Source organism: Tamandua tetradactyla, chromosome 9 (assembly GCF_023851605.1).
Source record: "Tamandua tetradactyla isolate mTamTet1 chromosome 9, mTamTet1.pri, whole genome shotgun sequence".
Taxonomy (NCBI): domain Eukaryota; kingdom Metazoa; phylum Chordata; class Mammalia; order Pilosa; family Myrmecophagidae; genus Tamandua; species Tamandua tetradactyla.
This window is the reverse complement of record NC_135335.1, coordinates 36,236,245-36,264,210: the sequence shown is the minus strand read 5'-3', so window position 1 is coordinate 36,264,210 and position 27,966 is coordinate 36,236,245. Positions and strand designations below refer to the sequence as shown.

General features: G+C 39.0%; 1 protein-coding gene across 8 annotated transcripts in view; it reads right to left on the bottom strand.

Moving 5' to 3' along the window:
* Window positions 1–51: 51 nt before the first annotated feature.
* RAF1 (Raf-1 proto-oncogene, serine/threonine kinase) overlaps window positions 52–27,966 on the bottom strand; it is a 113,676-nt gene continuing 85,761 nt past the window's right edge. For 3 of the 8 annotated variants that reach the window (XM_077116494.1, XM_077116495.1, XM_077116499.1), the window contains 13 exons: window positions 26,703–26,801; window positions 24,868–25,021; window positions 24,224–24,283; window positions 21,718–21,745; window positions 21,480–21,607; window positions 21,004–21,121; window positions 16,098–16,182; window positions 15,398–15,574; window positions 3,680–3,726; window positions 2,142–2,260; window positions 1,586–1,717; window positions 1,307–1,441; window positions 52–1,103 (listed from right to left, as the gene is read on the bottom strand). In XM_077116494.1, coding sequence (XP_076972609.1) covers window positions 960–1,103; window positions 1,307–1,441; window positions 1,586–1,717; window positions 2,142–2,260; window positions 3,680–3,726; window positions 15,398–15,574; window positions 16,098–16,182; window positions 21,004–21,121; window positions 21,480–21,607; window positions 21,718–21,745; window positions 24,224–24,283; window positions 24,868–25,021; window positions 26,703–26,801 — 1,426 coding nt within the window. In that variant the 3' untranslated portion in view covers window positions 52–959. The remainder of the gene's footprint in view (window positions 1,104–1,306; window positions 1,442–1,585; window positions 1,718–2,141; window positions 2,261–3,679; window positions 3,727–15,397; window positions 15,575–16,097; window positions 16,183–21,003; window positions 21,122–21,479; window positions 21,608–21,717; window positions 21,746–24,223; window positions 24,284–24,867; window positions 25,022–26,702; window positions 26,802–27,966) is intronic. The other 5 variants (XM_077116496.1, XM_077116500.1, XM_077116498.1 and 2 more) reach the window with 3 other exon arrangements.

The following is a 27,966-nucleotide window of genomic DNA, read 5'->3' as shown; positions in this document are numbered from 1 at the left end:
CCTAACCTGTGACACTTTATTACTTTAAAAGGATGTAAGAAACATGAAACCTAACTTTAATTTATTTTATTAAAATAACATAATTGAAGAACCGTAGGATAATAACAGTATTTTGTCAGGCGCAATAAAAACAAAATTAAAACCCAAATCATCAAGAAAACCTGTATTCTTGGCTTCCTTGCATATACATGATGTGACTGTAGAGACAAGGCTGGCTCTGCGGCCCCACCCCATAGGGGCAGCTCCTGGAAGACTAAATTCAGCATGATGGAAGACTGCTCCCTGAGAGGAGGGTGGAGAATGAGAGGGGCACACCATTTACCTCATCAGGAAAACCATCCCAATACAGTGGGAACCTCGCAGGCTGTGTCAGAGAAGTTTAAGTTCCATAGTACCAAAGCAGGCTCCTTCCGGAGGTCAGTCTCCACAGTCTTGGGCTGTTTGGTGCATTAATGTGCAAAACTGCCTGTTTGGCGCACCACCACTATCTTTGAAGAAGGGTCCTTCGAGTGATCGCATTCCTTATAGGAGCTATTTTCCAAAATCCACATGTCCCCACATCAGGGCTGGATTGCCTGCTATCTTTACTTCCCCTTCCAAGTGCCTCCCCTCTTTTTTTTTTTGCCTTAAAAATACTCACTTAACCAGTAGCCTGGGCCCCAAATGATGTACTGCCATCTACATCCACTTGTGCATCTGGAGAAGGCGTGACTCATGAGTGGGGAGGGGACAGGAGAGGAAGCAGGACAAACCAGCATTGTGAATGGCTTCCTTCTCCCAGGGCCAGAAAGGGTAGAAAAGAAGGCCACATGAAGTTAAGGCCCTGTGAGTAGTCCAGGAGGTCCTTAGCAGCAGCTTCTCTGAAAATGAGCTCTCTGCCCCAAAGAAAGGGAACGGCAAAGTGGTGCCTGCTGACTCTCCTTCCACCCTGGTGGCCTGAGTGCAGGTGCAAAGTTCAACTAGAAGACAGGCAGTCTAGGGGATGTGGTCAGTGTGCAGGCATTGATGTCCTCGGTGTGGGCCGCCCGATGCAGGGATGGCTCAGAAGCACTCCGGTTGATTTTCGGTAGAGAGTGTTGGAGCAGCTCGATGGAAGACAGAATCTGAAATAATGGTACAAAGTCGTCTGATACCTGGGGCTTAGGGTTTTCTCAGTAGCAGCTTTAAACCATGGGTCCAAAGACAAGCTAGGCCCCCACTCCCTTCCCACCCCCAAAATGTGGAGAGCACTAGTCCCCTCCCTGTAAGAATAAGAAAAATAAGAACTGCTTTAATCCAGTTATGGCACTACTGAGCTAAGTCTTACCTGGGGGAAAAGAGGTCTTTCTTCCTTAACTTTCTTCACACAGTCAGCTACAAGCCGCTTCATTGCTTTGGGGCAGTTCTTGTATAGCTTACTAAGATCTGGGGAGGCATACCCTCGGCCCACCATGAAGATGATCTGAAAACAGCGAGGGAATGGGTGCATAAACACCAATGAAGAACAACAGTCCCCTCAAATGCTCTTGTTTCTCCGACCGGCAAGAGGTGCAGGGGGGCTACCACAACGTATGAGGTCCTCCTTAAACAGCCAGCTCAGACTTACCTGATCCCGGTTGTTGATGTGTGAATAGGGAAGCTCCCCTGTCATCAGCTCGTATAACACGATGCCATAGGAATACACATCAGACTGGAAACTGAATGGGTTATTGTCCTGCATTCGGATCACCTCTGGGGCCTACAGGGAAAAAGTGCATTCACAACTATCTGGGCCCACAGACATCCAGGGGCTGGGTTGTCCCGTTAGTTACGAGAGAGAGTCCATTCCTCTTTTCCTATATAGTTCCCCTAAACAGCTCCAAATCTCAGGATTTGGCTAAAGCCAGTTAAGAAATTCTAATCTGACAGATCTAGCATTTCCTGTCACCCAGTTTTCTAACTTCTCTTCATGCCATGCTTCAGAATGATTCTGATCACCACCTTCCTCTAGAAAATCCAAGTTTGCCCCGGGTAGTCTGACACTATGGAAGTGGGCATAATAACCTGAGGCTGCCTAGACTTTGGGGAAATGTGCAGAAGTGCTTTAAGTTTGTATGTACACCTTTAGGGCATCCCTTCCACCCTCTATCTCCAGATAGCGATGAAGAGCCAGGATTCCTCACCATCCACAGGATGGAGCCGGTAGGTTGTTCAACCTGCTGAGAACCACTCCAGCGTGACTTGACTGTTGCCAAACCAAAATCGCCAATTTTCACTGTCAGGCCTTCATGGAGAAATATATCTCAATGCTTGTTAAGGACTCTGATTTCAAAAGAATGGTCAAGTTAATTTTTAAAAACTGCCCAGAATTCTTCACAGCATAACAATCTCTCTACCTCAAATCTGCTCCAGCCTTCTCTGCTCTGGATTTACTAAGGTTTTTGAAGTTTTAAAAACTACTTTTAAAATTCCCCTTCACCTGGTCAGAAACAAGCCAAAGTCAAGTCCCTCCATCCTCCCCAGCCCCTTTCCCCATTTACACCTGTCGGTATCAGGTCCCTGGCCTTGTGACAACCTACCATGTCATGGAGGTGCCCTAACCCAAGACTAAGCAGTACAGGCTGGCTGACATTCATTTCTGCCTGCATTTTGCCTTCAAAGACTAAATGAAACATAAGCAGATTATAAAATGGCTAATCCCTTACTGATTGCTGAATATTGTCATAAGAAACCTCTCAACAGAATAGCTACCATTTGGTGACTTCAAAATCAGAAGCAAAGCCACCTTGATTCTGAATAGTAACTAGGCAATTTATAGCACACTGGTAACCTGCTAATGCCCAGTGATTCAAACCTTCTTAAAACCAGTTGTGCTGCTTCCATGGTGTAATGTCTTGCTGCCAAAACCCACCACTGAAAGGTGTTCCATGTGTCAGACATGGACCCAAAATGGGCCAGGTGCCATAATCCAACTCAGCCCAACTATTATTCCTCTTGTGGGCCAAGAAGTGAAGCCTGATTGTAATGCATTGTCCCTTTCAAAGGGAAAGTCTGGGGAAGAAGGACAATTTTTTTAAAAAAATTTTTATATTTCATGCCTTAAAGAGCATGAAAAATACATTTATTTATTATTTATTCTCCCTTCTATAAAAACACATTGTCTTAGAAATGGGAGTAGAGTCTTTTTTCAATAATGACCTATAAGAAAAACACTTAACGGTATATTCTGGAAAAAAACATTTCAAATAGATTTGAAAAGCTTGCAGCATTTGACTTGTAGTTAGCTACTTTCTGAACATATATATAAGTCTACAAACTAGATATAAAAGACAAAAGACCCATTTCTCCAAGCTAAATTTAGCACAGTGTAATAAAACGAACAAGGCCTGTTTCAAACTTAACCCAAACCTGTATCTCAACTAGTGTGGAAATCTTTCCAAAGTCAGTTTTGCTGAGATGGACTTAAAAAAAGTAACCTTCCCTAGACATCACTTTTATCAAAAGACAAATGGAAGCAGAAGCTGTGACTACTCATCCTAAATTACCTTGGATTTTTGACTTTCAAATAACTAAATGTCTGACTTTATTTCCTCCTGTCTTTTGCCTCATTTCATAAACTGCTTTGCTCTGGCACCAAGAACCACTTGTGAAAAAAGTCTCCCTTCTGTTTTCCTAAATTGAGATATGAGCAGTCAAATGAAGCTCAACAACCAAAGGATACTGTTGGATTTCATGTCTCTGTGGATGATGTTCTTTGCGTGCAAATAGCTGTGAAGGGAAAATATGAAAAGCAGTCTGAAGGACATGGATAGAAAATAGTTTCAAACCATAGCTAAAAAGAAGAAAAGACACTGGAAGGCCGTGCTCCCAACCTGAAGGTAAGGTTATAGCACAAACACTGTGACTTAAGCATCAGTTTTACTCAAGGTTTACTCAGAAGTAATTATGACAACTCAAATGTCCATCAGTGGATGAATGAATAAGCAAAATGTGTTATATTATCTATCATATTTGGCAATAAAAAGGAATGAAAGTTCTGATAAATGCTACAACATGGATGAACCTTGAAAATGTTATGGTAAGTTAAAGAAGCCGGGGCAAAAGGACAAATGTGTCATTTTATATATGAATTGTCCAGAATAGGCAAATCTAAACACACAGAACTAAATTGGTAGTTAGTAGGGGAAAAGGGAAGGAGGAAATGGCAAGTAATTGGTAATGGGTACAGGGGCAATGAAAATGCCCTAGTATTAGATAACAGTATTGGCTGTACAATTTTGTCAATATACTAAAATGCCATGAATTGTACACTTTAAATAACTATAATGGTAAGTGAATTCTCTCAAAAATTTTTAAAAAGTAATTCGACTAGTTATTTCTTAAAATATGGAGAGTACAAATTCCTTATGAATGTTAAGATACAACCTAAGATTTTATTTAACCCTTGCAAGCACAACTATAACTTTGCTCCCAGGTATCTACAGTATTAGGAGTTTCTACTCCTCTATGATAAGGGTTACTTCAGAGGAAAAGTTTGAGAAGCACTGCCAAGCCCTACCCACTCCCCCACCTCAGTGTCAAGCACAGGCACCCAAAAGGCTAGTAAGTACTTAATGCAGGAGCTAAGGATCTTTAAGCCTTCTCTAAGAGGAAAATAAATGGTCCCAAAATTGACATCTGAGCAAACCTTCAGGTGGAACAAAACATATTTACCGATGGACCAAGCCTCAGACACCTGAGATCTGCAAAGGACGTTGCTGTGGTTGCCCAAACTGAGGTTACCCACCCCCATCAAGTTCTTCTGTTTCTGGATGAACCTCAAGGTAGAATCTGGAACGTGAATCTGCCTCCCAAGGAGGCATTCTCAGCTTGGGCAAGGAACTCGAATTTCTCTTTCCTAATGACTCCCCTCCAGAGGAGAGGCAAAACAAACAGATCACGGTGATGGACTGACATGCTTCAGGGCTCCATTCCCGCCACAGAAGCTTTGAACAACCAGCAAAACTGGCAGAAACACCTTTCTCAAAGCTCCAGAAAACAGTAAACATCCATAGTAACAGGGTAAGCACCAAATCAAGGAAAATGTGACTTAAAAGCAGTAGTATCTTGTGATGCCCTGACTGACCCTCCCCAAACTCCTCACAGGCACAGTACTGGGCAGGCCTGCAGTACAGCGTGTCCCTAGTATAGATTCTGGTAGGAACAGAGTTAACTCTCATGTACCTGCTAGGAGCATGCATGTATGACCCAGTCTGATGGGAGCCTGAAAGACTAGCCATCCCAGAACTTCCACAGCCTGTAGAAGGCGGCTCACCAAGCTCTGTACACCACTGCGGAAGAGCAGTTAAGTGATTGCCTGGGGCAAGGAGTTGCAGGCTACAGGCTACAGAACATACAGTACAAGTGCAAGGACAGTGAGGAAAAACTGAGAAGAAGGGAACTCATATATAGGGCTACAAATGCAGGTAGCCAAGACAAGAAGCAAGGGAGAAAAGACCAAGGAGGCCCCCACTCTTTGGCCTCAAACTATTCTCTCTAAACTCGTTGTATGGAAAAGCCCTGAAGGAGAGCACTGGCACAGGTCAGTCTATAAACACGGAAAAGATACTTTCTTTTTTTTCCACTTGGTCAGCTCCTGTGCATTTAAGGAAAGCTGTCAGAACACTAGTTGGATACAAAGCTTGTCTAAACTCCAGAGATAACAAAAAATTTCAAAAGGTCTAGGTTTCAGCAAAAGTTTACAAACATAACAAAGAAACAAAATGATGGCCCCAGGAAAAGGAGAAGATGAAAGCATTAGTAACCATCAATGGGGAGAATCAGACCTGGACGTTCCAAAACAGAGACATCTAAAAAATGGTCTTACAAAATAAAGTGTCAATGGCTGAGAGATTCCAAACAGAGTTGAAAGGTTATCCTGGAGGTTATTCTTACGCCCTGAGTAGCTATCACCTTGTTATCCAAGATGTAATGGAGAGGCTGGAGGGAACTGCCTGAAAATGTAGAGTTGTGTTCCAGTAGCCATGTTTCTTGAAGATGATTGTATAATGACAGAGCTTTCACAATGTGACTGTGTGATTGTGAAAACCTTGCGTCTGATGCTCCTTTTATCTACCTTATCAACAGATGAGTAAAATATATGGAATAAAGATGAATAATAGGGGGAACAAATGTTAAAATAAATTTAGACCAAAATGCTGGTGATCAGTGGGGGGGAGGGGCGGGGGGTATGGTATGTATGAATTTTTTCCTGTTTTCTTTTTATTTCTTTTTCTGAATAGGTGCAAACGTTGCAAGAAATGATCATGATGATGAATATGCAACTATGTGATGATATTGAGAATTACTGATTATATATGTAGAACGGAATGATCAAAACTTAAGAATGTTTGCATTTGTTTGGTGTTTTTAAAAAAAATTTTAATTAAAAAATAAAAATAAAAAATGGTCTTAAATATGCTCAAAAAACCAAAGGAAAATGTGGGCTAACAGTTAAAGGAAATAAGGAAAACAGAAAATGAACACAAAGAATATCAACAGAGAAATGGAAATTATGAAAAAAGGGCTGAAGAGTGTAGTAACAGAAATTACAAATTCCCTAGAGGGGTTTAAAAGCAGGTTGGAGCTGGCAGAAAAAAATAGATGAACTTGAAGGAAAAAAACAAGTGAAATCTCTCCATCTGAACAGCAGAAAGAAGAATGAAGAAAAGTGAACAGAACCTGAGGAACCTGTGGGACACCGCTGAGTGTACCAATATTCGCATTGTGAGAGTCTTAGGAGGAGAAGAAACAGAGAAAGGCAGAGAGAATATTCAAAGAAATAATGGCAGTAAATCTCCCAAATTTTACAAAAAGCAGGAATATATACTTCTAAGACGTTCAACTCTGAAGAGGATAAACCCAAATAGATCCTTGCTATACCATATTTTAGTCAAACTGTTGAATACCAAAGATAGAATTCTGAAAGCTGCAAGAAAGAAGTGAGGCAGGTTAGACAGGGAAGGCGGGAGGGGGAAATGATCCTAAACCCCATAACAAGAAGTTCCTCTTGGCGCACACACCCAGCCCCCACATACATAGCCCTCATGCAGGTCAGCACCTGAAAAGAACCAGTGGAAAAGTCCAGCTCATCAGTCCCTTATTAGCACACCCAGAAGAGGCCCTCCAAGTCCTTTTAACTCAAGGATTCTGACCTCAGACTGCTTCTCCTTTGAAGAATATCCATGTTCATCTTCGAGTGTGTATCTTTGCTGCGCATTAAAGTTTTGAGCTTAACACACTGACTAGTCTCAAGTGTTTTCCTGTGGCTGAGCTTTCTGCAGCCAAGTTAAGAACCTTCACAGCTTCAGCCCCTGCTCAAGGTCTAGACTTCTCCAAGAATTCCCGTGGCTCTCCAGCATCCAGCCTAGAACTTCCAGGGCTCTCTGGCATCCAGCTGAGAAGTCCCAGGGCTCTCTGGCATCTAGCTGAGAAACTTTGGCTTAATTAAACACACTGGCTAGTCCTTGAATTCTTTCCCGAAACCAAGTCAAGTATTCTTACAGCACCAGCCCTTAGCTGAGGTCTCCATTTCTCTGAGAACCCCCTGGATAGTGCACCTTCGAAACCAACATGTCACATAAATGGAACCTCAAGATGAAATACCAATTTCTCATTGGAAGCCATGGAAAGGCAACACTATAGAATGACATGCTTAGAGTACAGAAAACACAAAACACCAAGAATTCTATATCTAGCAAAACTGTCTTTCAAAACTGAAGAAGAGACATTCCCAGATAAACAAAAGCTGAGTGAGTTTACCACTAGACCAGCCCTGAAAGAAAGGCTAAAGAGGGTTCTGCACGTTGGAAAAGAAAGGCCAATAGACAACATAAAGAAATAAAGATCTCTGATAAGAGTAACAACAGAGGTAAATACAAATGACAGTACTTTGGTATTTTGGTTTATAACCCCATTTTTACTTCCTATAGATCTAAAAGACAAATACATGAAATGTAATAATGTACTCATAATACATAAGTAATTTGTGACAAGAACTATATAAAGGTGGGGGGATGTAGGAGTATAGGAACACAGTCTGTATATAAGAAGTTAAGTTGATTTCAAAGCAAAGGAGCCTGCTCTAGATTTAGGAAGCTAAATTTAAGACCCATGGTTAACTACAAAAAGAGTATTAGAGATATGCAAGCTCACAGAGACAAAGGTTTTCAGGGGTGGGGAAAAGGCAGAATGAGAAGTTAATGCAAGATGGGTATAGTGTTTGTTTGGAGAGTGGGAACGTTTCAGCAAGGGAAGGTGGCAAGGGTACCACAACATAATGAATGTGATTAATCCCACCGGTATTGGTAAGCCTGGAAGTGGTTGAGAAAGTTTCCGTTGTATATATATCCCCACAATTAAAAAAAAAAAAAAAAAAAGCAATTAAAGAGACAGCGACACTGAAAGGCAATATGTAATCCTGGACAGGACTGAACAGGGAGAGTGGAAGGCTCAAAAGTACATTAGTGGGAAGAACAATAAAGCGGACTTCCTGGAAGATGGCGGCTTAGTAAGACGCGCGGATCTTAGTTTCTTCTCCAGGACAGTTACTAGGGGAGTAGAAACGATACAGAAAGCGCCCAAAGCCACAACAGAGATAAAAAAGACAGCGTACCCCATCCTGGAACGGCTGGCTGGCTGAGAGAAGCAGCTCGGGTGAGATCGCCGAGGCGCGCGGGCCTCACCGGGTGGGGCGGCAAGCGGCTGGAGTTACTCCCTTCCCCCTTCCCGGGCCGGCTGGGAGAATTGGAGAGGCGGTCCCCTGAAACCAAGGCGGCTGGCGCCCACACCACGCGCAGCCCCCTGGACCAACTGAGAGAATTGGATCGGAAATCCCTAGGCCGCGGAGAACGGTGACGGGTGGGGGAGGCCCCTTCCAAACCCGTGACTCCCGGGAGGGCTGCTGCCGCTGGCGCCCTCCCGCCACGCTTGTCGCCCCGGGCCGACTAGGAAATTCGGACGGGCTCTTTCCCGGGCTGCGGCGACCAGCAACCCTCCCTGCGCTCGGACCCCGGGCCGGCTCAAGCCAATTCGGGTAGCGAACCCCCCGGACGGCGAGAGTTTTCCAAAGTTTAAGGTTCCACAGCACCTTTTACTGGTGGGACCCGCAGACAAACGTGTGCCACGAGCGCCACCTACTGGGCAGGATAAGAAAAACAGAACCCAGAGATTTCACAGGAAAATCTTCCAAACTTTTGGATCCAATACCCAGGGAAATCTGTCTAAATGCGCAGACGCCAACAGAAGATAACGGATCACGCTCAAATAATTGAAAATATGGCCCAGTCAAAGGAACAAACCAATAGTTCAAATGAGATACAGGAGCTGAGACAACTAATGCTAAATATACGAACAGAAATGGAAAACCTCTTCAAAAACGAAATCGATAAATTGAGAGAGGACATGAAGAAGACATGGGCTGAACATAAAGAAGAAATAGAAAAACTGAAAAAACAAATCACAGAACTTATGGAAGTGAAGGACAAAGTAGAAAAGATAGAAAAAACAATGGATACCTACAATGATAGATTCAAAGAGACAGAAGATAGAATTAGTGATTTGGAGGATGGAACATCTGAATTCCAAAAACAAACAGAAACTATCGGGAAAAGAATGGAAAAATTTGAACAGGGTATCAGGGAACTCAAGGACAACATGAACCGCACAAATATACGTGTTGTGGGTGTCCCAGAAGGAGAAGAGAAGGGAAAAGGAGGAGAAAAATTAATGGAAGAAATTTTCACTGAAAATTTCCCAACTCTTATGAAAGACCTAAAATTACAGATCCAAGAAGTGCAGCGTACCCCAAAGAGATTAGACCCAAATAGGCGTTCTCCAAGACACTTACTAGTTAGAATGTCAGAGGTCAAAGAGAAAGAGAGGATCTTGAAAGCAGCAAGAGAAAAACAATCCATCACATACAAGGGAAACCCAATAAGACTATGTGTAGATTTCTCAGCAGAAACCATGGAGGCTAGAAGACAGTGGGATGATATATTTAAATTACTAAAAGAGAAAAACTGTCAACCAAGACTCCTATATCCAGCAAAATTGTCCTTCAAAAATGAGGGAGAAATTAAAACATTCTCAGACAAAAAGTCACTGAGAGAATTTGTGACCAAGAGACCAGCTCTGCAAGAAATACTAAAGGGAGCACTAGAGTCAGAACCGAAAAGACAGAAGAGAGAGGTATGGAGAAGAGTGTAGAAAGAAGGAAAGTCAGATATGATATATATAATACAAAAGGCAAAATGTTAGAGGAAAATATTATCCAAACAGTAATAACACTAAATGTTAATGGACTGAATTCCCCAATCAAAAGACATAGAATGGCAGAATGGATTAAAAAACAGGATCCTTCTATATGCTGTCTACAGGAAACACATCTTAGACCCAAAGATAAACATAGGTTGAAAGTGAAAGGTTGGGAAAAGATATTTCATGCAAATAACAACCAGAAAATAGCAGGAGTGGCTATACTAATATCCAACAAATTAGACCTCAAATGTAAAACAGTTAAAAGAGACAAAGAAGGACACTATATACTAATAAAAGGAACAATTAAACAAGAAGACATAACAATCATAAATATTTATGCACCGAACCAGAATGCCCCAAAATACGTGAGGAATACACTGCAAACACTGAAAAGAGAAACAGACACAAATACCATAATAGTTGGAGACTTCAATTCCCCACTCTCATCAATGAACAGAACATCTAGACAGAGGATCAATAAAGAAATAGAGAATCTGAATATTACTATAAAGGAGCTAGACTTAACAGACATTTATAGGACATTACATCCCACAACAGCAGGATACACCTTTTTCTCAAGTGCTCATGGATCATTCTCAAAGATAGACCATATGCTGGGTCACAAAGCAAGTCTTAACAAATTTAAAAAGATTGAAATCATACACAACACTTTCTCGGATCATAAAGGAATGAAGTTGGAAATCAATAATAGGCGGAATGCCAGAAAATTCACAAATACCTGGAGGCTCAACAACACACTCTTAAACAACGAGTGGGTCAAAGAAGAAATTGCAAGAGAAATTAGTAAATACCTCGAGGCAAATGAAAATGAAAACACAACATATCAAAACTTATGGGATGCAGCAAAGGCAGTGCTAAGAGGGAAATTTATTGCCCTAAATGCCTATATCAGAAAAGAAGAAAAGGCAAAAATGCAGGAATTAACTGTTCAATTGGAAGGACTGGAGAAAGAACAGCAAACTAACCCCAAAGCAAGCAAAAGGAAAGAAATAACAAAGATCAGAGCAGAAATAAATGAAATTGAAAATATGAAAACAGTAGAGAAAATTAATAAGACCAGAAGTTGGTTCTATGAGAAAATCAATAAGATTGATGGGCCCCTATCAAGATTGACAAAAAGAAGAAGAGAGAGGATGCAAATAAATAAGATCAGTAATGGAAGAGGAGACATAACTACTGACCTCACAGAAATAAAGGAGGTAATAACAGGATACTATGAACAACTTTACGCTAATAAATACAACAATTTAGATGAAATGGACGGGTTCCTGGAAAGACATGAACAACCAACTTTGACTCAAGAAGACATAGATGACCTCAACAAACCAATCACAAGTAAAGAAATTGAATTAGTCATTCAAAAGCTTCCTAAAAAGAAAAGTCCAGGACCAGATGGCTTCACATGTGAATTCTACCAAATGTTCCAGAAAGAATTAGTACCAATTCTCCTCAAACTCTTCAAAAAAATCGAAGTGGAGGGAAAACTACCTAATTCATTCTATGAAGCCAACATCACCCTCATACCAAAACCAGGCAAAGATATTACAAAAAAAGAAAACTACAGACCAATCTCTCTAATGAATACAGACGCAAAAATCCTCAATAAAATTCTAGCAAATCGTATCCAACAACACATTAAAAGAATTATACATCATGACCAAGTAGGATTCATCCCAGGTATGCAAGGATGGTTCAACATAAGAAAATCAATTAATGTAATACACCATATCAACAAATCAAAGCAGAAAAATCACGTGATCATCTCAATTGATGCAGAGAAGGCATTTGACAAGATTCAACATCCTTTCCTGTTGAAAACACTTCAAAAGATAGGAATACAAGGGAACTTCCTTAAAATGATAGAGGGAATATATGAAAAATCCACAGCTAATATCATCCTCAATGGGGAAAAATTGAAAACATTCCCCCTAAGATCAGGAACAAGACAAGGATGTCCACTATCACCACTATTATTCAACATTGTGTTGGAGATTCTAGCCAGAGCAATTAGACAAGAAAAAGAAATACAAGGCATCAAAATTGGAAAGGAAGAAGTAAAACTATCACTGTTTGCAGACGATATGATACTATACGTCAAAAACCCGGAAAAATCCACAACAAAACTACTAGAGCTAATAAATGAGTACAGCAAAGTAGCAGGCTACAAGATCAACATTCAAAAATCTGTAGCTTTTCTATACACTAGTAATGAACAAGCTGAGGGGGAAATCAAGAAACGAATCCCATTTACAATTGCAACTAAAAGAATAAAATACCTAGGAATAAATTTAACTAAAGAGACAAAAAACCTATATAAAGAAAACTACAAAAAACTGCAAAAAGAAATCACAGAAGACCTAAATAGATGGAAGGGCATACCGTGTTCATGGATTGGAAGACGAAATATAGTTAAGATGTCAATCCTACCTAAATTGATTTACAGATTCAATGCAATACCAATCAAAATCCCAACAACTTATTTTTCAGAAATAGAAAAACCAATAAGCAAATTTATCTGGAAGGGCAGGGTGCCCCGAATTGCTAAAAGTATCTTGAGGAAAAAAAACGAAGCTGGAGGTCTCGCGCTGCCTGACTTTAAGGCATATTATGAAGCCACAGTGGTCAAAACAGCATGGTATTGGCATAAAGATAGATATATCAACCAATGGAATCGAATAGAGTGCTCAGATATAGACCCTCTCATCTATGGACATTTGATCTTTGATAAGGCAGTCAAGCCAACTCACCTGGGACAGAGCAGTCTCTTCAATAAATGGTGCCTAGAGAACTGGATATCCATATGCAAAAGAATGAAAGAAGACCCATCTCTCACACCCTATACAAAAGTGAACTCAAAATGGATCAAAGATCTAAACATTAGGTCTAAGACCATAAAACAGTTAGAGGAAAATGTTGGGAGATATCTTATGGATCTTACAACTGGAGGCGGTTTTATGGACCTTAAACCTAAAGCAAGAGCACTGAAGAAGGAAATAAATAAATGGGAACTCGTCAAAATTAAACACTTTTGTGCATCAAAGAACTTCATCAAGAAAGTAGAAAGACAGCCTTCACAATGGGAGACAATATTTGGAAATGATATATCAGATAAAGGTCTAGTATCCAGAATTTATAAAGAGATTGTTCATCTCAACAACAAAAAGACAGCCAACCCAATTACAAAATGGGAAAAAGACTTGAACAGACACCTCTCAGAAGAGGAAATACAAATGGCCAAAAGGCACATGAAGAGATGCTCAATGTCCCTGGCCATTAGAGAAATGCAAATCAAAACCACAGTGAGATATCATCTCACACCCACCAGAATGGCCATTATCAACAAAACAGAAAATGACAAGTGCTGGAGAGGATGCGGAGAAAGAGGCACACTTATCCACTGTTGGTGGGAATGTCAAATGGTGCAACCACTGTGGAAGGCAGTTTGGCGGTTCCTCAAAAAGCTGAATATAGAATTGCCATACGACCCAGCAATACCATTGCTGGGAATCTACTCAAAGGACTTAAGGGCAAAGACACAAACGGACATTTGCACACCAATGTTTATAGCAGCGTTATTTACAATTGCAAAGAGATGGAAACAGCCGAAATCTCCATCAACAGAAGAGTGGCTAAACAAACTGTGGTATATACATACGATGGAATACTATGCAGCTTTAAGACAGGATAAACTTATGAAGCATGTAATAACATGGATGGACCTAGAGAACATTATGCTGAGTGAGTCTAGCCAAAAACTAAAGGACAAATACTGTATGGTCCCACTGATGTGAACAGACATTCGAGAATAAATTTGGAATATGTCCTTGATAACAGAGTCCAGCAGGAGGTAGAAACAGGGTAAGATAATGGCCAATTGGAGTTGAAGGGATACAGACGGTGTAACAGGACTAGATACAAAAACTCAAAAATGGACAGCACAATAATACCTAATTGTAAAGTAATCATGTTAAAACACTGAATGAAGCTGCATCTGAGCTATAGGTTTTTGTTTTGTTTTGTTTTGTTTTGTTTTGATTTTACTATTATTACTTTTATTTTTTTCTCTATATTAACATTCTATATCTTTTTCGGTTATGTTGCTAGTTCTTCTAAACCAATGCATATGTACTAAGAAATGATGATCATGCATCTATGTGATGATGTTAAGAATTAATGATTGCATATGTAGAATGGTATAATCTCTAAATGTTGGGTTAATTTCTTTTTTTCCGTTAATTAAAAAAAAAAAAAACAAAGAGAAGGGATAATTGGAGCTGAAGGGATACAGACTGTACAACGGGACTGGATATAAAAACTCAGAAATGGACAGCACAATACTACCCAATTGTAATGCAATTATGTTAAAACACTGAATGAAGCTGCATGTGAGGTACAGGTTTTTTTTTTTTTTCTTTCTATTATTGTTTTAATTCTTATTCTGTTGTCTTTTTATTTCTTTTTCTAAATCGATGCGAATGTACTAAGAAATGATGAATATGCAACTATATGATGTTATTAAGAATTACTGATTGTACATGTAGATTGGAATGATTTCTAATTGTTTTGTTAATTCTTTTTTTAATTAATAAAAAAAATGCTTTGGTTTTTCAAAAAAAAAATAAAAAAAAAAAAGAACAATAAAGCACATCTTGACATAAAAAAAAAAGTACATTAGTGGGATATTTGAAAAAACTGAAATATAGAATGTATGCTTTATATCAATGTTAAATTTCTTGAACTTGATAACTGCACAAAAGGTGGACATAAATGGATATCCTTGTTTTGAAGAAATGTACATAACAATATTTAGTGTTCAAAGAGCATCATGTATACAACCTATACTCAAGTGTTCAGAAGATGGATTAAGAAATAGATGGATTGATAGACTGATGGATGGATATATAGAATGATATGGGATATGTGACAAAATGTTAAAATTGGTGAATCTGCAGTATCTAAGGGGTAGTGGGGTATATTGGAGTTCTGTTTTAAAAAAGAGACCTGTGCACAAATATCAGAGAAATCACTTAACAGACTTGCTGATTTTTTCTAATCCTAGTTCCAATTTAGGGTTAAGACAAGTGTTTAGGCCTGAGAGAAAGTTATCAGACCATCTACTCACTCCATTCCCTGAGCTGTCTGCCGGGCAATGTCGATTAGCTGGAACATCTGGAACTTGGTCTCCTGGACATGCAGGTGTTTGTAGAGACTGCTGCCCTCACACCACTGGGTCACAATAGCCAAGTTGTCCTTTGTCATGTACCCCATGAAGAGCAGGATGTTCACGTGTCGTGTTTTGCTGGAGGAGAGAAAAGGCTCTGACCTTCAAGTGCCCTAGTTTAGGGAGATGTGCTCTACTACTCCACTGACAGCGGATCTGCTGGGGTCTGGACTTGACCATGCTCACAATTTGGAGGTGACTATCAAAGCCAACACATGAGACATCTGAAAATGCAGCTGGTGCTCTGAGCAAACCAAGGAGCCTATCACTGTTCCTCTCATGTAAAGTGTTTATAAAGAAAACATTCTTTTTATTCAGAATACAGTCAAGTCATGACCAGAGACCTACAGGTAATGAAAAAGGATGTTCTCAGAGGAAAGGGCTTTTCTAAAGGTTTGACAGCCACATTTAAGCTGGAAGGAAACATCACCTTTTTCACTCCTAAGGAAGGAACTTCCAACTACAGGAACTTTGACCACTGAGTAGTCCAAGACAGCCTGAGGCCCTGCCATGAAGCCCATGCTTACTCTAATTCCCCATACCACTCTACACCCCTGCCCCACCACTCTAGGGAGTTGGGACAGGCCAGCTTTCTACTCACCGCAGAACAGCCACCTCATTTCTGAAGGCCTGGAACTGCTCTGGTGTTGGGTCGACAACCTTTAAGATCTTTACTGCAACGTCTCCTACAAATGAGTTTGTAGTTAGTACATTCAGTTGGATGATCTTAAATTGGTTATTTTTCACATACCCTAATTTCTGGGAAAATATAATGAATCATTTATCCAAAGACTCACATACCTACAACTAATGGAACAAATTTGCAAATTTCTAAATAATTCAACTCGGTGAAAGGAAGTTAAATAGGTTATATAGCGATCCTCAAAATACTACCCCAAAGTTCTTTAATAGGTTTGTTCAAACTATTCATATCAACTCTGACAACCCCAGATGTATGATGGGATCACTATCCTAGGCCTGTAAGGATGGAATCAGATCAAGGTATGAATGGCCCAGAAGGTATTTAATCCCTAGAGTGAGGAAGTAGGCCATTTAGCAACTGGTTGATGCCAGAGGCAGCATCGACATTTCAATCTGAGACGTCCCTTATAAAAATTCAAAGGTATACTGAAACTAAGTTACCTGCCTTCAATACCATTAAAAATAATCCTTATAATTCTGATTGCTTAAACTGTATGCCCTGGCACTGTGTGTGCTTTTACAGGCATTATCTCCTTAAATATTCTTACAACTTCCCTATGACATAAACACATCCTCATTTTACAGATAACAAGCAGAGAAGTTTAGCCACTTGCCCAAGGACACATGGCCAAAAAAAGCACTGAAACCAGGATTAGACCCCCAGTCTGCCTCCAGTGTCTACACTTCTAACTGCAATACTGACACCGTTAATCACTGAGTAAAACCAGCCTCTTTACAATCATCCAGGGATCAATTCCATTTTAAAGGTGCTAGGATTTAGAAATAAATTGTAAAGTGCTTTGATTACATCAATATATTTAGAATAATAATTATAATAAATTATTTATGCCTTATTAGGACCTCAAACTTTCAAGGCAAGTGAATTTACTAAACGTAGCCTTCCAGTGACCACACAAATTAGGAGTTAGTGGAATGGAACCATGAAAGTAACTTAGTTCCATCTTCTATGTAACAAGCAAGTCCCCCTGCAGCACTGCTTTGCAGCCAAGTCTTCTATTGGAGTACTCATCCCTCACTTCACTTTTGGGTAGCACCAACTGATAAGGAGACAGTTCTTATAGTGTGTCCCAAATTCTTCCTATAATCCCCAATTTTATCACCTGAAGCTAAATTAACAGAACAACTTCCAAACTTGTTCTCATTCAGTTCATCTGCAAATGTATCAACCAAGGGTCCAGGGATGCCTGTGAAACTGCTGTTGACGTTGGACTGCCTCCCATCTAGGAAAATCAATATGGTAGAACCATATGGGACATACACACACACACGAGTCCTAACTTCAAGTTCCTTATGATTGAGTATGAGGGCAAAAGTCTTCTCCAAAACCACTCGTTTTACTGAAGTTTGGGCCAACATAGGAGTAATCTGGAGGATGTGATGTCCCAAGAGGGGCCAGTACATTTCCTTGGCAGAAGATGTTTTGAAGAAAATAATATAGGAGGAAAAGAATTTTAGTAAATGGAAGTCCAGGCATAGGCATGAGAGAGAAACATGAGTTGTGTCTGGAAGTACGATTTGGGCACCTGTAAGACAGCAGGAGGGAGAACAGGGCAACCCAGGCAAAAAAGCAGGCACAACGGTGACAGTGGGGATATTTATATTCTAAGTGAGGTGGGGGCAAGAAACCCTAGAAAAGTGAATTTATCCAGCATGGCAGTCAACTCAGTGGCAGGGCCAGGAAGATGGCAATGCTGGTGGCCCAGACTCCAACACTGGACAGAACCTTTAAAGGGACAGGATGGGGGTGGGGGTACAGGAGAAAGCTTAGGAAGATGCTGGATATGGTTCCCCAGGAGAGGTTCTTCTCAAGAACTCATGTTCTCAAGATTTTGGTATTTCGTGGACTTAGTTTTGCAATCCCTTTTCCTTTCTCACAGCTCTCCTCTGGGCATGCTCCAGTTGTCACTGAACTCACCATCCAGCCTCAACCACTCTGGACCTGATTAGTAATGCAACCTCAGAGTTCACAAGGATTTGCTGGCAGCCAAAGCCCACACATGCTGACTCACACTGACCTTGTCTTCAGTTGAACATCGTTAGCATTTTTTGCATATTCTATTCCTAAACCACATTCTCCATTTGTGGCTTCTACCTTGTAGAAGAGTGAACAGGATTTAATCCTGTTAAAAGTTCATCTTTTCTTTTTCCATTATCACAGCCAGATAAAGTCTTCTCATCTTTTTAAATCCTATTATTCAATTACTATACCTCTCAATTGCCGAAAGTCATTTACAATACCTGTGTTTTTATCCAAGTCACTGACGGAAAGACAAAACCGGATCAAACTAAAGACAGAGCCCTATGGTGATCTCTGAGACCTACCTGCCATTCAGTTCACAGTTATGAGTTACATTAACAAACTGTACACAATTTCTTGCTGAAATCCAGAAGCTACATTCTATACTACAGCATTCCCTTCATCAATCTGTCCAATAATTTTGTGATAAAACACAGCACATAATCAGTTAGGTATGGTTTTTCTCCAGTAAACCTTGTTGGTTTCTGGCAATAACAGCTTCTTTTTCCAACTCATAGTCTAAAAGCTCACACCCTGGAAAAAACACAGGCTCATTAACAGTACTGTGCAAGTATAATGCCTTGTAATATTATGAACCCTTCTAACGAGGAAAGTTAAATTTGGACACTACTTAAACCAAATCTATTTGGGGCTTTAAACACAGTAGACCCAATCATGTCCCATTTTCCTTTCCCTCCCTCCTTCCCTGCTCCCTCCAAAATAAATTACTGTTGGGGGATAGGGGGACTTGTCAATTGGATAAAAGTAATGTGTTTCATTTAAATACTCCATTTTCTAACTTAAGCCACAAGCCACAATGTTCTTGGCCCATCATGATGTTAGGTAGCATTAGCTGTAAATCTTGTGCCCCTACTTTTAGTTTTTAAGAATTTCTTGATACTCTTATGGCCTGCCTTCAATTTTGATCCATTATTCCTTTCATCTGTCAGGTACACAGGATTACCTTCCTTTCTTAGCCTTCTTCTGTATTGTCACCAACCATTCCTACTTGGTGGCTGGGGACTTGGAAAAAGGCTGCATGATCTTTCTGGCTCTACTTAGTGTCTAAGATACCAACCTCCTTCCTCTGCTTGCATCCCACAAACTATTTCCCTCATCCTATTTACTGAAGCAAATCTCTCCTTGTTGATGAGATTATGTTTATCTCCCTATAGCCCTGTCTATCTTGAATGGTCTGTCATTGTCTGCCTTTAAATCCTTCTTCCTCTATTCTCTAAATAATGATGTGGCTAAATTATACCCAAAGCTCACCCTTCAGATTATTTCCTCATTACCTTGCAGAAAACACCAAACCAAAATACCATTTTAAAAGAGGTGTATTTTTTTCTTTTAAAATGTAAGCTTCTCAAGAGCAGGGACAATGTTTTCTGTATGTTCTATTGTGCTTTGTACACTGTAAATGCTCAATAAATCTTAATGATGGAGAAAAAATGTGGTAGAGAAAATGATAAAATGCTACTAACAGAAGCAATAAAAGCAACAGTAATTGTTTTACTTGTTGAGCCTTGTTGTCTCAGCTACAAGCACTCCACATTACAAATGCTTATGTTTCCTTTCCTAAGAGATCGCTGAGCCATTTATGACATCTACTTGGGAAATATTATGTAACAGCATCAAGTTATTTCTTAGTTACCTGGCAGACAAGCCAATTTTCCAAGGAAAAGGAACCATCCTACGTGTAATTTACAAATATCCTTTGTCTGTCTCCTTAAAGAACCAAAAATTTGTCAGATGATTAGATATAAATCGCAAAGCCAAGCTATGTATTAACAAATCTAAGGTACTCAGAAATTCAGAAGTGTTTTCAACACCTTGATTTTTAATGCTACATTCATGTGATGCTCTTAATTTCTCTCAACCTTTGCCTATCTGTAAAGACAGAGTGGCAACCAGAATAGGCATGTAGGCATGTAGGCTCTTACAGTTTTGCTTTAGTATAATATGAATTAGAAGAGATGACTTTTTAGGAACATGCTGCATTTTCAATATAATACTGCCTATATTAGCTAACATCCTAAAGCCAGAGGCATTAAAAACCTGACAGATGTTGAGTATGTTGCCAAAATACACAGTTGTAGCTACAGAAGTTAAAATAGTGCCATTCGTCCAAGTGACAAAATATTTCCATTAAAACAGAGCACAGACACTCTACACAGATTCAAGAATAAGTCTATGTATTCCCTGTTCCATGAGACACCCACAACCAATTCCAGGGCACAGCAAAGAGAACTATTTCAGGAGGTTCCTGGCTTTCCTAGGCCTAAATAACTGCAGGGCAAGTCAGTTTTTGCATGCAAAATCTCTTAAGTCCTTTCCAGCTTTAGGTTTCTAGGCGCCATGCTCTCCTCACAACAACAGACTCTTGCTCATTTAAGGGGCTTCAAAGCATGCCCTCCATGTGTACACTGTACTTGACTGGTTTATAAAGAATAGAAACTCTGACATTTGACCAAGGCTATATAGCTCAGTATACTGCAGAGGATACAGAAAAAGGAAAAAAAAAGTTTTAAATCTTGTTCACTAATTTCTAGTTATCCTGGGAATTCTAACACAACAATTAAAGCACTGTGAGTCTGAAAAGAATGCTGTGTGAAGTTTTACTGAGATACTAAATTCAATAATCTTTAGAGGTTATCAAGTATCCAAGGAAGAGTGCTGCTTTGTGCACACTGAATCTTATCCCTCTGTATGAAACTGCACAGGACTCATACTGAACCCTGCAGTGAAGAGAGGGCCCTGAACCTACCATGCCATTTGCCCTTATAAACAGTCCCAAATGAGCCGGACCCAATCCGGGTGGAGAGCATCACTTCACTGGCTTCTATTTCCCAGTAATAGCTTGAATCTCTCTGTCCACGAGGTCTCTGAAACAAGGAGAAATCATGAATATACTCCAAGGATTGCTAAAGATCTGTTTAATGGGGACATCAACGAAAAGACCAACCCCATCCACTTCCCCTTTCTTTTACATAGTAACCCATAATTCCAAGTTTTGTCTTTTAAGAAAATACTTCCAACTCTAACATGTGCCATTTTAATTGTGCCCCACCTCACAGCAAAGTGGCAAGGGGTCCAACACAGGCATGGACATTTATAATCTCCCTCATAAAGTGTATTTTAGAGTCATCCACCTAGATAATTTTAAAATAATCTAATTTTCAGTTAGGAAATCAGCTTATTCTTGAACCCTAAACTGCAGGAGGTACTGTTCTCCATACTCACAATTTTGTTTTTCTCTTGGGTCCCAGATGCTGGTGCCCGCTCTCTCTGTGCTGGCACAGGGGTTTTGGGCTGTGACCAGCCTGTTGGACTCAGATTGTTGGGGCTGCTGGACAGGGCTGAAGGTGAGGCTTAATAAACAAGAAAAACAGAATCCACATGTGGATACGCCAACAGAAGATATAGAGCATAAAAAGAAAAAGTCCATTACTACCTGCTACATGACTATGGAGATAAGTACCTGATTCACTGTGACTTCGAATTGCATCCTGAAACAGAAAATGAAAGCTGGTCATCGTCTACACTAGAAAAGATTTTCTTTTTGGAGAGGGGAATTAGGTAGGAGAATTTACAGGGAAAAATGTGGATTATAAAACCTCTAAAATACAAAGATATATCTAATTATATACTCTAAATAACTTTTCTTTTGATTAAATTCACCAAATGCCAGTGGCCAATATATCTAAGTTTGTTGACATCAAGTATTAGGAGGATTGATATTAACTCTTCATATATAATGGAAATCTCACTCTTTTTCTCAAAAAATTAAAAAAAACCCTACACATAGCAAATTCATCCTCTTTCAAAGAAGGCTAATAAAGTTACTATCAGCGGAGAGCTTTCCAAAGACTGGAAATCTTGCTCAACTGAGGTTCAGAAAAGGCAGAATTAGGTGGCAAGCTCACCCTTACTCCACTAGGAGTTCAGGACATAGCAAGCAAAAGTTGGATTATTAAGAATAAGTACCATTACCACATACTTGATCCAAATCTAAAATCATGGCAACCTGGAAGAACTGTAAATCCTCTTAGTCTATAATCTACATTTTACATACAACAAAACCCATGTGAACAGGTAGAGACTTGGTCAGGGGTCACAAAGCCATAGGGAGTAGAAACAGAGCTAGAAACTATCACCCACAGATCTCAACCCAGGGTTCTTCCACCACGAAATGCTGCCTGAAGACCTTAATATTAAGCTCTGAAATTTGTTATATTCTACTCCCATGAGAAATGAAAGACTACCCTTAGACTTTATTAGGAACTGTTCAAGGAACAGATTAAACCATAGGGCCTCCATCAATCAGAATTCTTTAAAATCCTTACTTAAGAGTAAAATTTAGAAGAGAATAATATAAAACCACTTGGTCCCCATATCCTCAAAAAGGATATTTTTTTTTCTGGTATTCTCATTTTCTTTGTGTTGCCATAGTAATGACATGATAATTTTCTCACACAGTCATTACTGGAATGCTATCACTCAAAAATGACATCTTTACAGAATAAAAACAATCATAAACCAAACTGCTCTATTCCCTCTTTGAAGGCCCCATCCAAGCATCTTCACAGGTTATCAACAAAATCTGGTCCGAGGGTTCTCAAATGGGGTCAGTCTTCAGAACCACCTGTTTAAGAATACAGATTCCTAATAAACCTACTTCCAGTGAAACTGAGCATGTCTGGGGAGAAGAGGGTGGGAAGCCCAAGAATCTGGTTTTAGTTTTATGTTTCTTAAAGTGAGGGAGTATGACTGGTCAGATAGACAAAACACTGCCCAAAAATAATCCCGATTTTAATGTAATATTCAGCAGCTCTAGCTCCATTATTCAATTAATCTATTCTTTGTTTTTAGTTGAAGCATATCACAATTTTTAATGACCAGAAATAGATTCCCATATACTAGAATTTTTTTCCTTAACAGTATTTTTCTTGCCTTTATCCATTATATAACTCATATTTTATTCTGTGCTAAATTTTACAGTTGGGTTTGATTTATCCTAGAAGGAATTGCCCTATCATCCTGCAATCTAAATATTAGGTAAATAGAACTACAAATCATTTAAACAAAGTAACAGGAGCCTTTAAAATGTTGAATACGTGATTAAAAAAACAGGAATCAAAATTTACTCTGCTTCTAAAGTACAAGGAAGTAAGACTAAAGCCCAACAGTTGTACTAGTTATTTTATAAAAAAAATTTTTAAAGAATTTTCATTTTTAATATTCCAAATATTAGCATTCTTAGGAAGAAGTCATAAAATAGAATAAGAGTAATACATATTATTTCATCATTATCAGACAAATCCTAGTGATAAGACAGAAATAATAAAAATGTGTAACTTAAATACCCTTCACCTTTGAGATTCAAAGTGCCCCCAAAATAACCAGTTCAGACCCCATATTCAGATACATTCAGAAGGCAACATTTTTGTTAAGTCCCTGCCACCTCTAATTGGCAGAACAAGTGTACTGAAAGTGATTTGAGGTCTGAATGAAATAAACTATGCCTGAGGTGGCAGATCCTTGAAGACTTTTAAAGGAACAATTCATGATGTAGAGAGGGCATAATCATCTCTTGTTAAACTTTTAAGACCCAGGGCATATCAACCAAACTAAGAAATTTGGTTTCTAAAGGAAGTATAAATAGAATATTGATCCTGTGAGCACCAACTAGCCAGTCAAACATTTATTTTGGTTGGAATAAAAAAAAGTTTAATGCACTTGGCCTCAAAACCTCACTTGAGAAATTTACTTTACCTCTCAGCAATACCGCATATAGTACAATTTTTATTTCTGCGCTGTAAATGTTAAGTATATTCTATCGACAAAAAAGAAAAATATGGAAACCAGTCTGACAAGCAATATAAAATTTAAGTTAGCAATTGTTTCATTTTTGACAGCCTACTGTCTGACAGTCTTAGCAATCCTGCTAATTACAAGAAAGCAAAGGCATGAAGAATAATACCTACTCTTCCCCTCAAACAAAATCGTCTGGACCACGCCCTGGGAGAAGCATTCAGGCTGTTATTCTAGTCCAAAGCAATGAGAAATAAAGAAGAATAAAGAACAAAGGAAGTATTTTAAGTGTATTCAGTTGTTCAAGATGAATTAGAAAGCAAACCAAACAAATAGAACATACCAAAAGCAGAGAAAAGAAAAGCAGTTTAGAAATACTAGCTTTGGGCACGTTTACATATTCTTGAATACCTGCTTATTAAAATCTTATGACTCCACCCTTTTATTTCTAAATAAAATCACTTAAAAGTCTTCCAGAGAATTTCCAGCTATCACTAGTATTTTCTTTCCCACACCAAATTAAACTACTCATTGAAATCCTATCCAAATGTGAGTGGAAAGAATGAGTTCAAATATTAACACTTCATAAAATTTTTGTTCTCCACTTTAATAAACCAATCAGATTATTCAGCCATTCTAAAAGATGTTATCAACAAAAAGGAAATTTTAAAAGTCCAGGGACCTGAGGAAGCACTGCAACATTACTGATCAGGCTGGAAACCCAAAACTCTGATGTAACACTCAACCCCACCTACAATATGGACTGTACTTAACCATCCCACTCTGCCCCAGGGTTTACCCCAAGGCGCCCTATTACCTCTATCATCCGGCTGTCCACAGGTAAGGTGGTACTGACCATATGGACATTAGGCGTGGACGTTGACCTCTGCCTCTGGGAGAGTGAACCCTCAGAGGAGGGGCTGGAGGTGTTGAAGGTGAAGGCATGGGGTGTGGAGTATCTGTGCTGGGAACTAGGCAAAGAGAAGAAAGGATATTCCATGAGAGGTCTTACCATGGGTAAATCTTTCTACTGCCTTCTTCATTAAGGCAGGGGCAAATTCTACCTGCACCACAATCTTTAACAAAGTTTGCCATTCTTTAAATACACACCATTTGAAAACTAAAAATTTAAGTTCTTCATGTGCAAATTTTAAAAAGGAACTAACACATGCACTTTGAATTCACATGAAAAGCTGAACAACACATAGTAAGTTTCCTCAGTCCTCACATCATGTCTACAAATACCCCAAATTTTCATAGCATATCTGGGAGAGAGGAATTAGAATTTGCCAACTACGCCACCTATTAAAGCTAGTTGGGACTTGCCTCCTTTAATTTAGAGACCAAATTAGAGAACTTTAAGAAGATTGTTAACAGATGGTTAGACCTGCTGAGCAAGTCCTCAAAAACACTAGAATTTTACCCATTGTGCCAACTACCTCTCACCCCTGCCACCCCAGCTCACAAAGTGAATTAATATGAATTCAGTTTTTAGGTTGTGATATGCACTGAAATTAATCACTGACCTCTTTCAGCCAACACCATTCCCCTACCAAAAGAACTGTAGACATGCATTAAGAAGTTTAACATTTTCAGTATTTGTTCTAAAGATTAAATTTGAGCTTTGTTCAAATTCAAATAACACCACAACATGAATTCAAGGGATAAAAGACTACAGTGTTTCTAAAGAAAATTTAGAAACATAAATGTTTATGTTCTTTTGCCTTGAAAAACTGCCTTCCCATATATTTAAATGTTTATGCCTTCAGAGGCCTGGTTTCTTCTCGGAAATACCAAGAGGTTTCATATATTTATACATATATACACACACACACAAACACAAATACATATATGCACTATATATATATATATATATATATACACACACACACACACACACATATATATGTGTGTACAGTTTTTGGTCAGACTTGCTTTTCAAATTATTATCATACGTGTTGTTTCAACACAAATTCCTCGTTCTGAGATATGCTGCCTTCAATAATATCCTTGGCAGTTTTATAAAGGGCCATCAATATAATTCTATATATATTGAAGTCAGATATTTTGGACAAAGACCTAGTTGCAAATTCATGTGTCACACTCTGAGAGTCATATAAACTAAAAAAAAAAGTTTTGATTTTAAAGTGGATAAAAGAGTAAGAACAGTTGTAAAAAGAATATTTATACTGAAAATCAAACTACATTATTTTTTATAGCATTCTATTAAATACCATAGCTAAAAGCAATGCAAGGCCATAATAAGCATTTCAAAGTTTAGGGTTTTATTTTTATTGAATGCAGTTTTGAGACCCTTTCCACTGAAATTCATCTCACCAGTACTTATTGAGAAAAGCGAAATCTTAAGCTCTTCAAAATGTGGTGGGATATTAAGGGATGTGTTATTATAACAGCAGGAACTATTTAGTCAGAGTCACTTTCCAGAACATAAGAACTACAGGACCACAAAGAATGTTCTACCTTCTAGTTGTAATACCAATCCCTATCTCTGGTATGCCAAATTCCACAGAAGGAGCAAGGAGTTTACCAAAAGAGGAAATGCAAAGGAATTCCTGTCTTTTGTATTTTGGCTTCCATCCCCACCTACTACAATACAACTTTCCAAAAGAAAAGCTACTGGTAAAAAGTTACCTAACAGGCATTCGGGAAACAGACTCTCGCATCCGACGCATTGTCAAAGAAGGTAGTGCTGGGACCCCACTATCACCAATAGTAGAATTTGGAAACAATCTAAATGAAATCAGAGAAAGACTAGTTTATAGACTTGCAGTCATTTTACAAAGTCTTCTAGTCTGCCTTATCTCTTGCAAACTTATACAGCTACTCAAACTGAACTTTGCCTAGTCACATTTACCTCTTCCATTTAGGATACTTAGAATAAAGGGGCTACCAACCCAAATGATGACAGAACAAATTGGCCTGCCTTCATTTTTAGGAAATACTCATATAAGTGGTCCAATGTTCAGCTATATCAAAATATAGCTGAATATATTCAGCTATGTATCAAAAAACATTAAAATGTTTTTTAAAGATACATTAGGGCATTTATAACCTAAGTCCCATAGAGCTTTCTAAGAAACATTTTGTCTTGGAAACACATAGATCAAAAGGTTAAAATATGAAGAATGTCATATTCATTACCAAAAATCATAAATAAAATGAAAAGTGCTAACAGTAACTGGGCCCGTTCTTGCTGAGTCAGGCACTTGCATTCAGTAATTTTACATATTGTTATCTAAGTCAGTCCTCACAACATTACAAGGAAGGAAATACCCTCTTTATTCTGATGAGGAAACTGAGCTCAAAGAAGGTTACAGCTAGTTAATGATAGAGCTTAGATTTTGACCAACGTCTGTTGGACTTCAAAGCTTATACCATTTATGCTACACAAGCTCCCTTTGCAAAAGCAACATGTAACCATAAAAGCAAAAAAAGACGTTCCCATCGTGATTTAATGATAACACTCCCTTGGTTTTTCTAGTACCTTGAAAAAAAAAAGATAAAACTTTGACTTGGGCTTAACTGTCAGTTGTTAGAAGGTTGTTTGGCTCATATACTCATGTTGTTTTGCACGGGCAGGCACCAGAAAATGACTCCAGGTCTCTGGCATAGCAGGTGAGAATGCTGCCTGCTGAGCCACCATGGCCTGCCCTCATACACTTTTCATTTAAACCTTAGTAATAAAGAAATAGGTATATGTCTATATGAGCTATATTTTGGTAACTGGTTTGTCTCCTGAGAAATACAAGTGTCTTTTGAGATTTTGTTTTCATGGTAGCCCTTGACAAATTCTGGGATCTGTCCTGTAAGTACTTGTTGAAAAAGTGCTCTGAAAAATCACTGCTTGTTTTCTTTCTTTGCTTTGTATATTTGTTATATTATACAATTTAAAAGT